Consider the following 13,192-nt stretch of genomic DNA (forward strand, 5'->3'; position numbering starts at 1 on the left):
AGTATACGCACTTGAACCCATCTGTGTCCGCAAGTATTCCCTGTCTGTGCTACCTTCTTCACAGCCTCCCCACACACTTGGACATCCTGACAAACAGCTAGCCTACTTGCTGGACTACAAGTCCGGATCCCATCCCCCTGCCAAATTAGTTTAAACCCCCCCGAAGAGTGCTAGCAAACCTACCCCCCAGGATATTGGTGCCCTTCTGGTTCAGGTGCAACCCGTCCTGCTTGTACAGGTCCCACCTTCCCCAGAATGTAGTCCAATTGTCCAAATACCTGAAGCCCTCCCTCCTACACCATCCTTGCAACCACGTGTTCAACTGCACTCTCTCCCTATTCCTTGCCTCACTGTCACGTGGCGCCGGCAACAACCCAGAGATGACGACTCTGTCTGTCCTAGCTTTCAGCTTCCAGCCTAACTCCTTGAGCTCTTGAATGACCTCCCCACCTCTCTTCCTACCTATGTCGTTGGTGCCAACGTGCACCACGACTTCTGGCTGCACACCCTCCCCCTTGAGGGTTCTGAAGACACGGTCCGAGACGTCTCGGACCCTGGCACCCGGGAGGCAACAAACCATCCGAGAGTCTCGCCCATGCCCACAGAATCACCTGTCCGTCCCTCTAACTAGAGAGTCTCCTATAACTAGCGCTCTCCTCCTCTCCCCCTTTCCCTTCTGAATCTCAGAGCCAGACCTCACGCCACACACCCGGTCACTGCAGCTTACCCCTGCTAGGCTGTCCCCCCCCACCAGTATCCAAAGCGGTATACCTATTGTTTAGGGGAATGACTACAGGGGATCCCTGCACTGCCTGCTTCCTCCCCTTCACACCTCTAACTGTTACCCAGCTACCCCTGTTCTCTGGCGTAACTATGTCCCTGTAGCTTCTATCTATCACCTTCTCAGCCTCTCGAATAATCCTCAGTTCATCCAACTCCAGTTCCAGTTCCCTAACTCGTTCTGTGAGGAGCAGAATCTGACTGCATTTCCTGCAGATGAAGTCGGCAGGAGTATCGGTGGTCACCCCTACCTCAAACATCCGGCAAGTGGAACATTCCACTGACCCACTCGGATCTCTTTGTACCGCCCCTTTACCTAAATTGATTCCATTTAGGTAGTAATCTGCCTTCCTGTTCTTGCCACCAAATTGTTTTTTTAATAACACAAATTATAGGATGCTGCAAGAATATGTTAAAATTATGAAAGTAGGGAGCAGGGAAGATGGTAAGTGCTTTCTGATACTTGAATTTAGGATGTGGGTCCATAGATATGCAAAATTAAACATAACATTTCTAACATTGTGAAAAAGAATTCCCTGCACAGAGTTGTAAAATTATACATTTCATTCTAGTGTTGAGGGCCAAAACTGAAAATATCGGTTGAGAATGTTAAGTTGGATACATGAATGAAGGAAAAGGAGGAGGGTTTTGAAATTGTCGGAAAGAGATGGGTAAATGTGGTGACAAGTATTTATTTACACGGAGGGTAAGCAGTGGAGTGGACTAGTTGGACCGATGACTTGATTGTGTTGTAATACCTGCATATTTATGTCTCTCCTGTTGAACCCTGATGAAGGTTCCAAGTCAATGCGTAACTCTCCTGTTTAAAGCACTGATAATTCATCAGCAAGTTATTCCAGTTTTCAGGGGTAATTTGCTGCCTTTGTAGTTTGCGTGTTCTGCAGCAAATCAAGATGTGCCATTTCAGATTTTTTAAGTATATATAAAATCTCTGTATATGCCCAGTTTCAAAATGAAGTTAGCATTATGTGAAAGATTATTATCATTTATTTCTGGTTCACAGGAAAAGGGGAGGCCATTGAGGCTATTTTGGCTGCCCTGGAAGTGGTGTCAGAGCCATTCCGCAGTTTTGCGAATACATTGGTAGACGTCTGTGCTTATGCAGGTTGGTATGGTTAGATAAATCTAACTAATCCACTATTGAGGATTAAGCTTGGGTACTACACACTATCTGATATTAAAATATCAGGGTTCTTATGTTTTGACACTGAGCATGGCTGACATGCTTAGAAAGATTAGTTGTGGTAGTGGCAAGGCAGGGCTTCAGCTGTAGGGGCACACATCACATCTTTCTCCATTGTTTAACCTTCCGATTGTTTGGCAGTGTAGCACAGGACAATCCAATCTCCTTTCTTCACAAAGGAATTTCTGTAGTAATGCAGGCTGTAACATTGGTATCATATCCATGCTCTAACTTCCTAATTTTTATGATGGGATGGTGCTGGTGTTTTGTGGTAAACAAAGTTAAAAATTACACACCACCAGTTTATAGTTCTACAGGTTTACTTGGAAGTCCTAGCTTTTGGAGCATTGCTCCTTCGTCAGGTAGTTATTGGGAGCAGGATCATAAGATGAAGAATTTATAGCACAAGATCATAGTGACATACAACTGATATATTGAACAACCTGGTGTTGTGATTTTTAACTTCCTAATTTTTATCAAACACTTCCATTGAAAAGATAATTAGATATTTACTCTTGAACATATTTAAGCTTAAGAATTCCAAATAACAAACCACTCATAGTCATACATCCGGTCCGACTTGTCCAAGCTGATCAAGTTTCCCAAACTAAACTAATCCCATTTGGCTGCATTTGACCAATATCTAAACCTTTTCTATTCACGCATCTGTCCAAATGTCTTTTAAGCCTTTTAAGTCTTGTAACTGTGCCAGTATCTGCCACTTCCTCTGATGGTTTACTCACCACTTTTCACATGGAAAAGTTGCCCTTCAAGTCCCTCTTAAATTGTCCCCCTATCTTCTTAAAATTATGCCCTCTAGTTTTGAACTCCCCTACAACATAGCTTAAGGTGGCTATTTGGAGGAGAAATATTAAAGCATGTAGGAAAGGAGAAATAAAAAGTGCAACTTCTTTTTAGACACAGTACTAGAAATGAATGATTTTATTTTGCTTGTGGACAATGTTCTGTTTCCATAATCATTTATAATTTTCTAGGTTCTGGAAATGTACTGAAAGTCCAGCAGTTACTCCACATTTGCAGTGAACATTATGATTCAAAAGAGAAAGAAGAGGACAAAGACAAAAAGAAAGAGAAAGATAAGGACAAAAAAGAAAATGCAGCAGATATGGGAGCACACCAGGTATAATGCAAATCAGAAAATATTAGCAATTTATTGGGAAAATACTATCATTGAATGGCAGATATTTCAGTTGCAAGATGAAAATCTGTTGTTTTGCAGATCTTGGAAATAGGGCATTAAAAATAGAATTGAAGAAATAACAAATTGTTTCTATTTTGTAGCACGTAGTTATTTATAACTTCATTCGTGAATTCTTAGTTGAATAGTTTCAATTGCCAGAAATGTAAGGGAATCATAGTTAATTTACAGTTCTGTGATTTTTGTTTTGTTTATTCGTGGGATCAGGTATCAGTTTAAGAAGCAGCAGTCTAGATGTGTGTTAGACAAAGAAAGGGGATAGTGTTGAAAAGTGTGGTGCTGAAAAAGCACAGCAGGTCAGGTAGCATTTGAGGAGCAGGAGAGTTGACGTTTCAGGCATAAGTCCTTCATCACATTTGTGATGAAGAACTTATGCCCAAAACGTCGACTCCTGCTTCTCAGATGCTACCTGGCCTGTGCTTTTCCAGCACCACGTCTTTTGATTCTGACTCTTAGTCCTCACTTTCTTCTACTACAAACCAACCGACTCCCACAGCTACCTGGACTACACCTCCTCCCATCCTGCCCCCTGTAAAAACGCCATCCCATTCTCCCAATTCCTTCGACTCCGCCGCATCTGCTCCCAGGAGGACCAGTTCCAAAAACGCACATCCCAGATGGCCTCCTTCTTCAAGGACCGCAATTTCCCCCCCGATGTGGTCGACGATGCCCTCCACCGCATCTCTTCCACTTCCCGATCCTCCGCCCTTGAACCCCGCCCCTCCAACCGCCACCAGGACAGAACCCCACTGGTCCTCACCTACCACCCCACTAACCTCCATGTACAGCGCATCATCCGCCGCCATTTCCGCCACCTCCAAACAGACCCCACCACCAAGGATATATTTCCCTCCCCTTCCCTATCAGCATTCCGTAAAGACCACTCCCTCCGTGACTCCCTCGTCAGATCCACACCCCCCACCAACCCAACCTTCACTCCCGACACCTCCCCCCTCACCTCCCTCCAAGGCCCCAAAGGAAACTTCCATATCCGCCACAGATTCACCTGTACCTCCACACATATCATCTATTGCATCCTTTGTACCCGATGTGGCCTCCTCTATATTGGGGAGACAGGCCGCCTACTTGCGGAGCGTTTCAGAGAACACCTCTGGGACACCCGGACCAACCAACCCAACCACCCTGTAGCTCAACATTTCAATTCCCCCTCCCACTCCACCAAGGATATGCAGGTCTTTGGACTCCTCCATCGTCAGACCACAGCGAAACGACGGTTGGAGGAAGAACGCCTCATCTTCCGGCTAGGAACCCTCCAACCACAAGGGATGAACTCGGATTTCACCAGTTTCCTCATTTCCCCTCCCCCCAGCCTGTCTCAGTCAAATCCAGCACCGCCTTCCTAACTTGCAATCTTCTTCCCGACCTCTCCGCCCCCACCCCAGTCTGACCTATCACCCTCACCTTGACCTCTTTCCACCTATCTCATTTCCGACGCCCCTCCCCCAAGTCCCTCCTCCCTATCTTTTATCTTAGCCTGCTGGACCAACTTTCCTCATTCCTGAAGAAGGGCTAATGCCCGAAACGTCGATTCTCCTGTTCCCTAGATGCTGCCTGACCTGCTGCGCTTTTCCAGCAACACATTTCCATCTCTGATCTCCAGCATCTGCAGACCTCACTTTCTTCTAGTCAAAGAAAGGAGATACACAACCTAAGACAAGTGAGAGCCGTTCTGTAGACTGGAGAAGCCCCTATTGTTTAGAGTGGTGTGTGATGTTGGTCTCTGATGTTTCTTAGTCTTTGGTGGTGATAATCTTTGTTCTTCCCTTGAATTTTTGGTCACCTCTGTAGGAGGTTATGTCTCTTCCCCTGGATGACCACATAACTAACTTGCCACCAACCTATGTTAAAATATTTTGGGGGCAGACAGTCTATGCTATACTAACAATTTATTGAATCCTGTCAGCCAGTGACCATGGAACACCTAATTGAGATGTTGTGATAACCGTTGCCCCCTTGATCACCTATATCTGAAGATTAAAATATCTTTCTTTCTTAGACCAGAGCATTCTATTTTTCCAAATACTACATTGATAATCTGGTGCATCAGCCTCAGAGAAATCTTTGGTGTCATTTCAACAGGACACTGTGACCTTGGTGGCCTAAGTGATTCTTCTGCCTTCCTTTTGTCTTTATTTGCTTTATTTGGAGAGCTGTTCGTGCTGTAACAGCAGATAAATACTCCTTACTTCACACTAAATACTAGAAAAACTTTTGAAGGGTTTCCAATTTCCATTAATTAGCCTGTTTACTATCAGGAATGCATAGCAAGCAAAGTTCAAGACCAGGATCTCATCAAAAGCTATAAAATTCTATCAGAACAGACAGCGTCAAGGCGAGAAGAATGTTCCTGATGACTAGGGAATCCAGAGGTCACAGTCTAAAGATAATAGGGATATATCAAATGATGAGATGATAAATTTCTTCGCCCAGAGAGTGGTCAGCCTTTGGAATCACTGCCACAAAAAGCAATTGAGGGCAAAACATTGAATGTTCTCAAGAAGGAGTTAGATATAGTTCTTGGGGTAAAGGGATCCATGAAATGGGATAAAAACAGGATCAGGGTATTGATTTGGATGATCATCAATGATCATATTGAATGACAGAGCAGATTGTAGGCCTGAATGGTCTACTCCTTCTATTTGCTCCTTTCAGATTTCAATTTATTTCACAGAATCCCAGAATTGTTACAATGCTGAGGAGGATTTTTGGCCTGTTGTGTCTGCGCCATTCCTCCAAATGAGCCGTCTTACCTAATGATAATCTTCTGACCTCTCTTATTGTACTCATTGTTTCATTTCAAATAACCATGTAAAGGTAAAGTGGTCCAGAAGGACTATAGCAAAAGGGCTGATTGCTTATTAGAGAGAGGTGGCTGGTGGTGGTTTGACCTGAGGGTCATCATGCCTCAGGCAAGGGGCAAGGTTGAGGCTGGAGCACCTAATGTGGTGACATTTGCAAATGCCTCAATTGAATCTATTTCCATCTGTCTCTGTCTCAGGCCCCTCATTACGAATGTTTCAGTCAGATCTCCTCTTAGCCCTCTCCTCCAAGCAGAGCAGTCTCGTCTTCTCAAAGTTATCTTCATAAACAAAATTCCTCTGCAGTGGAACAATTCCTGTGAAACTTTCCTGCACTCCAATGCTTTCACATCCTTCCTAAACTTTGGTGCCCAGAACTGGACAAAACACTCCAGCTGAGGTTGAACTGGTGTCTTGTAAAAGTTCAACATAACCTCCTTACTATTGGCTTCTATGTCCCTTTTAATAAAGCCATGGATACTGTATGCTTTATTAACTGCTCACTCGACCTGCCCTACCACCTGTAATGACTTGTGCATATGTGCACCCTGACCCCTCTGTTGCTGCACACCTTTTAGAATTGTACTCTGTATTTTGTGTTATGTTTCCATGTTGTTCTTACCAGAATGTATCACCTCACATTTCTCTGCATTGAATTTTTATCTGTCGCCTGCTCTCCCCACACCCACTTGTACATATTCTTCTGAGGTTCTACGCTATCTCTTCCCAGTGTACAATGCGTCCAATATTGTATCATTTGCGAAGTTTGAAATTATGCCTTATTCTTCAAAGTCTAGTTCATTAATATGCATCAGGCAAAGCAAGGATCTAAACACTGACCCCTGAGGAACACCACTGCAAATCTTCCCCAGCCCAAACAGGATCCAGTAACCATTGCTTTATTTCTTATCCTTCAGCCAATTTTATGATATATTGCTGCTATCTATTTTATTCCACAAGTTCTAACTTAGCTCACATGTCTGCTATCCAGCAGTACATTTAATACCTCCTGGAAGTCCAATGTATACTACTTTAACAGGTAATATACCCTATCGGATTTGCACTGATCAACCAACCTCACTGTAACCTCATCAAAAAATTCCAGCAAGTTCGTCAAAGTTTGATTTTTTTCGTTTAGAAATTCAAACTGGTCCTCCTTAATTCGAATGCATTTGTTACGTAACTATTCATTTTATCTTGAATTATTGTTTTTAAAAGTTTCTGAATCACCAAAAATTAAACAGACAAGTTTTCAATTGCTTGGCTTTCCTTGCTACCTTTTTAAACAATGCTGTGTCATTTGTAGCTCTGCAGCCTTCTGACACCACCCCTGGACTAAAGGAACATTGGAAAAAAATTTGCTAATACCTCTGCAATTTCTCTTCTCACTCCTAATGCTATCCTTGGATGCAACTTACCCATCTGGTCCCTTATCAATCTTCAGTAAAGGCAGTCTATCTGATATGTCTTTATGAATTTAAAACTCTTCCAATGACTGAATTGTTTTTTTTCCTCTTTCACCATAGCCCTGGCAGCAGCATCTTCCTTTGTAAAGACAGGTCCAAAGTACTTGTGTTATATTTCAGCCATTCCCTCTATGTAAATCCCCCTTCTGGCCCCTATTCAGCCTCTACTCTTCCCTTTACAACATGTTGCTGTTAACATCCTTGTAGAAGACGTCAGAGTTCTTTTTCATTTTAGATACCAGTCTCTTTTCAGATTCTGTCTTGGCTTCTATAATTTGCTTTCTCACCACCCTCCTAAACATAGAATAGTCAGTTCAGTTCAGAATTTTACTTTCTTTCTGACATCCATCATAAACACACCTTTACCACATTATTGCAGTTTCTAGTTGTATTTCTGTTATCCAGACTCTGATTTAATTGTCCAGTTTTTCTGTTTTGAGGGAATATGCCTTGATTGTGTCCAAACCACCTGTTCTTTGAAGTTACCTTTTTAACTGCCATTTGTTCTGCCAGCCTTTGACTCCAATTTATTTGACTCCAATCATTCTTGTCCCATTGAAGTTGATCCTCCCTCAATTAATTATTGTTAACCTGGATTGTTCAGCATTCTTTTCCATAGTCACCCAAAATATGGTGCAGTGATCACAAATTTCAAATGTTCTCCCACTGGCATTTGATCTACTTCGTCCATTTAATTTTCTTAATAAGATTGTCACTCCTACTTGTCTTTCAAGAAAGAAGTCGGCATTTCTGGCATCTGTTTCTGATCACAGATTCCCAATGGAGATGACCAGAGTACCTTAAATGAAACTGCATCTTCATAGTACGAGATAGTCAGAGGAAAGCAAACCTTGCCCCATTTTCAGAACAGTTGTTGCTGTGTTCTGTGATTTAAATGTCCAGCAGCATGGCCAGCCATTTTGGCAGCTTCTGTAAAAGAGTAATTGTGTAAGGCAAATAAATACAAGCTTAGGATTCCAGGTTGGTAAAGCTAGTGGTGGTGGTGGGGAGGGGGATTTTGTCAAGTCTGATGGTCACGTCAGGGTCTGGTGAGGTAATGAGTCTTGGGACTGGTTATCAGTGGTCAATTTCATTATTACCTGGGCGTTTGACTCAATTTTTACATTTTCTAATATTTCCTGAGTATGGCAAAAAAAAGTTCCCTAATGACCCAGGGAAAACATTGCAAAATATATGTTTTTATAAATAGCAAATTTTCACACAATTTCATTTTAAAATTTTATTGTACTTTATAATTAAATTAATTAAATAGAAAAATGTAAAATTTGGAAGTATACTTCTTGCTTTGCTTTATAATAATCTTTTGGATTAATGGCAGTCAACAACTGAAATAATTTATCATTTGTAACTTTTAGGGAGTAGCAGTGCTTGGTATTGCTTTAATTGCCATGGGAGAAGAGATTGGAGCAGAAATGGCTCTACGCACATTTGGACACCTGGTAAGAGCCAATAGTATGTGAAAAATAGTACGTTTACAGGATCCCAGCAACTACTGGTCAGTTGAAAATTGTGATTATATTACCATATTTTCTGTTCAATTATTAGCACTGTATTACAAGGAGAAATTAACTCTGTCACAGTCAAGTATTGAACAGAAATGTCTTTGCAGTGTCGATAGTTTCACTAGCTCAATGTTGTTTCGGTTTGCACTCCTAAAATTTGTCAAGATATGCTATAATTATTTGAAATTTCCATGATCTTGTTAAACCCATATGTGACTGTTCAATTTTAACTCTGTACCCAACACTCTTGTTAAGCGCTTATCTGTCACATGCACTTCATTGTGCATAAGACCATAAGATACAGGAGCAGAATTAGGCTATTCAGTCCATCAAATCTGCTCTGCATTCAATCCTGGCTGATATTTTTCTCAGCCCCATTCTCCTGCCTCCTCCCCATAACCTTTAATCCCCTTACTAACCAAGAGCCCATCTATCTCTGTCATAAATATACTCAATGAGTTGGCCTCAGCCTTCTGTGGCAATGACTTCCACAGACCGGTATTATGAAGACTGCACTTAATACGACAACATTTTGTAAAGCTGTTACTGTATTCTTTTTGTGGCAGTTAAGGTATGGTGAGCCAACTTTAAGACGTGCTGTACCATTAGCACTGGCTTTGATTTCGGTCTCTAATCCACGGTTGAGTATACTGGACACTTTGAGCAAGTTCTCTCATGATGCTGACCCAGAGGTTTCTCACAATTCTATATTTGCGATGGGCATGGTTGGAAGTGGTGAGTAATTTGCACTGATATTGGCATGGCAATACTTTCTAGCTCTGTTCAAAACCTTAATGGGAATATGCCAAGTCAAATTTTAGTAATAGCAGAGTCAGGTTTAAAGTAAGCCTCCATTTCTTGAAGCTTCATGGTTTTTATCTGGTGAGATAAACAATATAATTACTGAAGTGAAACTCTGATTTTGTACCATTGCTTTCACTGTTCCTTAGATTATTTAGATACCTTTTATTTAAAATCCAAATATTTGGCAACAAACTGTTCTGTATACCTGAAGTATATCATTTACATCTACAACAAAATTTTAGATTAAACTCTGCACCAATAGGAAATCCAGAAACAATAACTTCTTTAAGACACTAAATATTGTTGACATGACTACTAAATATCTACTTTGCAAATTGCAAAAGCTGTTTTCCTTGGAAAGTGTTTCTTGTCCCTGATAAAAATTCAGACTTTACTTCTGTCGTGTTAAATGTAAGCTTTATTTTTTGGAATCATTTTTATTTATGAAATAGTTTGTTGTTTATTCCTTTCTGTCTAGATATAATTTGATTCTTCATTTAGTTTGTCTTTGTATAATTCCAAGATCTTGAGTTGGATACAACTCCCCTGAATTGATTCCTCCTTTTTTTTAATATAAAAAAGGCTTTAAATAGTGCCTTTTGCAACCACAGGATGTACCAAACCACTTTATAGCTATTAAAGCATTGTGGAACTGTTATAATATTTTTAAAAATGTGCAGCCAATTTATATACTAGAAACATCCATAAAGGATGGTGATCATGAACCATCGTTTTTTTGATTTGAAATATAACTATTGGCCAGGGCACTAGGCATAACTCCTTGACTGTTAGATGTAGCATCAGACAATCTTTTAGACTCACCTGAAAGGTCAAACAGAACCTTGATTTAACATCTGACCCAAGCGACCACACTTGTAATATTGCAAAGCATCCTTTACTCCACTGAAGTGTCATCTTTGATTTTTGTGCTCAGCTCAAGGAGCAGAGCATAAAACCACCACCTGGTGTCTCGGGAGAATGTGCCACTAACCAAGCCATCATTTACCCTTCAACCAATTAGGTAAACTCAAAAAGAGAAGGGTAAATCTTCAGCTAAATTTTTTAAAAGGACTGTCTTTGAATTAGAACTGGTAACACAAGACTCAGGAGCAGTGGTAAGTCATTCAGCCATTTGAACCTGTCCCACTATACATTAATGTTATGGCTGATTGGATTGTGATTCCAACTCCATTATCTTGTATGCTATCTATATTCTTAAATTTCTGATAGTTAAGTAGGTCAAACTAACTCAGCTTGGAATAAATTCAGTGACCCAGCCTACATCGCTTTGAGAGAAAGGGAATTCACAGACTAACTGCTTTCTAAAGGGAAGGAATTCCCATTTTGTCTGAACAGGCCTAGACCCATCTGTGCCAGAGTTCTGCAGTCTGTCTGTTTAAATAATAAGCTTGTTTTTCTCTTGTCCTGGAAAAGTGAGCAATTTTGCATTTTGTTATGTTCCATCTATGAATTATTTCCACTCACAGTATGTTTCCCTTTGCAGACTCCTCACAACTTGGTCTCCTTTTCTTGTTGTTATCACATATTTGACAACTATACATTTGGTTTCTTCATCTTGATCATTGGTCAAGACTGTAAAGTGTTCTAATTACTACTTTCTGTGGCACTCCAAAAGTCTCACCATGCCAAGCTGAAAAAGATCTAGTATCTCTATCCTTTGTTCTCTGTTAGCTAACCAGTTCATAATCCGTGTTAACATTTTACCCCTACACCACAAACTCTTATTATGTGTAGTAACCTTTGATAAGACATCTTATCAAAAAACGTTTTGGAAGTTCACACGCGCAGATCTGCAATTTCTTTTATCCACCTTTCTTCCAGACTTCTTCCAAACCAATGACCACTTCAATCTTGAAGGGCATAAGCAACAGATACATGGAACACTGCCACCTGGAAGTTCCTCCAACTACACTCGATTGTGACTTGGAAGTATGTCAGATTTCCTCCGTATCATTGTGTCAAAATCCTTGAATTCCCTCCCAAACAGTGTTGAACATTTACCTATGACACAAGATTTGCAGCTATTCAAGGAAGCTCACCACTATCTCTTCAAGGGCAATAAATGCTGGTCTAACCAGCAACACCAACATACGAAGAATGCATTGCAAAAAAATAAATAATTTTGGCAAGTTATAACCAATGTCTTCGCTTTATCTGTAGCGTCTCCTTCCAAGACCTTGGGATACCGGCCATCAAATCTTCTGCTTTTAGAGCTGATAGCTTTCCCAATACCTTTTCCCTAATGGTGGCAATTGCATTTTGAACCTTCAGATATTCTGTCCCTTTGTGCCTTTTTGACAGAAGCTGAAAATTGAACATCTTGGGTTAAACTGTGTCTGATTGTAACATCTCTACGAATCCTTTGGACCATTTCATGTTGATCTGTGTAAAGTGTTAAATGTTAATCATCATCTACTTGCAAGGGAAATTACACACTGTAGGATTCATAACCCTCAACTTTGAGTTCTTATTTCTGGATTTCCTTGTGACTTGGACAAGTGATTGAATATGACATGTCTTTCTTCTCTAAAGTGTCATTTCAATTTTGTCAGTAGATCTCTAGCATTGATTCAAGTAATCATTTTTCACATAAAAGGGTTTCTTGTTGGTAGCTTGATCTATTCTTCAATTGAGCTTGAGGTTGTTTGTGCAAACAAGCTATTTAGTTCAAGGGTAATTAAGGATGGGTAAGAAATGCTATCTTTGCCAGTGATATCCACATCTCATGAAAGCATATTTTAAAAATGCAATCTCCCTTATTTATTTTTCTGGTCCAACTCTTTGTGGTGTGACAAAGCGCTGTATTTAAAATAGGTCAATTTTGATGATGCAGTGTGCTAATGCACTGCCAGGTTTAAAGTCACTTTGATGTGTATAATTTCAAATCACACCAAACAGTGATCTAATAACTGTTTGTTCTGTTGAGAGCATATACAGATCCTTTCATGTATTTGGTAATCTTATAATATCTGGCACTTTGTAACACAGTTGGTTCTGCTATAACGCGATAGTTCCATGCTAATGCAATCCTGTGATATAAGAAAATTGCATAATAGCAGCACCATTTAAACTAATGGGGCCGGAATCACTTTATAACCAATACATCCCTTAAAAGTTCGCGCTTTACTTGTGCATAATTCTTATCCCATTATATATAACAAAGGAATGGTCATTCATTTACTTGTGCATAATTCTTATCCCATTATATATAACAAAGGAATGGCCACTCATTTACTTGTGCATAATTCTTATCCCATTATTTATAACAAAGGAATGGCCGGCATGGTGGCACAGTGGTTAGTACTGCTACCTCACAGCGCCAGAGACCCAGGTTCAATTCCCATCTCAGGCGACTC

At 40.6% G+C, this 13,192-nt stretch overlaps 1 protein-coding gene across 1 annotated transcript in view; it reads left to right on the forward strand.

Moving 5' to 3' along the window:
* psmd2 (proteasome 26S subunit ubiquitin receptor, non-ATPase 2) overlaps nt 1-13,192 on the forward strand; it is an 80,461-nt gene that overhangs the window by 59,137 nt on the left and 8,132 nt on the right. The window contains exons 14-17 of the mRNA XM_043702323.2: nt 1,805-1,906; nt 2,980-3,125; nt 8,865-8,948; nt 9,578-9,746. Of these exons, the coding sequence (XP_043558258.1) occupies nt 1,805-1,906; nt 2,980-3,125; nt 8,865-8,948; nt 9,578-9,746 (501 nt within the window). The remainder of the gene's footprint in view (nt 1-1,804; nt 1,907-2,979; nt 3,126-8,864; nt 8,949-9,577; nt 9,747-13,192) is intronic.

This window comes from Chiloscyllium plagiosum, unplaced genomic scaffold (genome assembly GCF_037043375.1).
Source record: "Chiloscyllium plagiosum isolate Xiang-an unplaced genomic scaffold, Cpla_swu_hap1 HiC_scaffold_13, whole genome shotgun sequence".
Lineage (NCBI taxonomy): Eukaryota > Metazoa > Chordata > Chondrichthyes > Orectolobiformes > Hemiscylliidae > Chiloscyllium > Chiloscyllium plagiosum.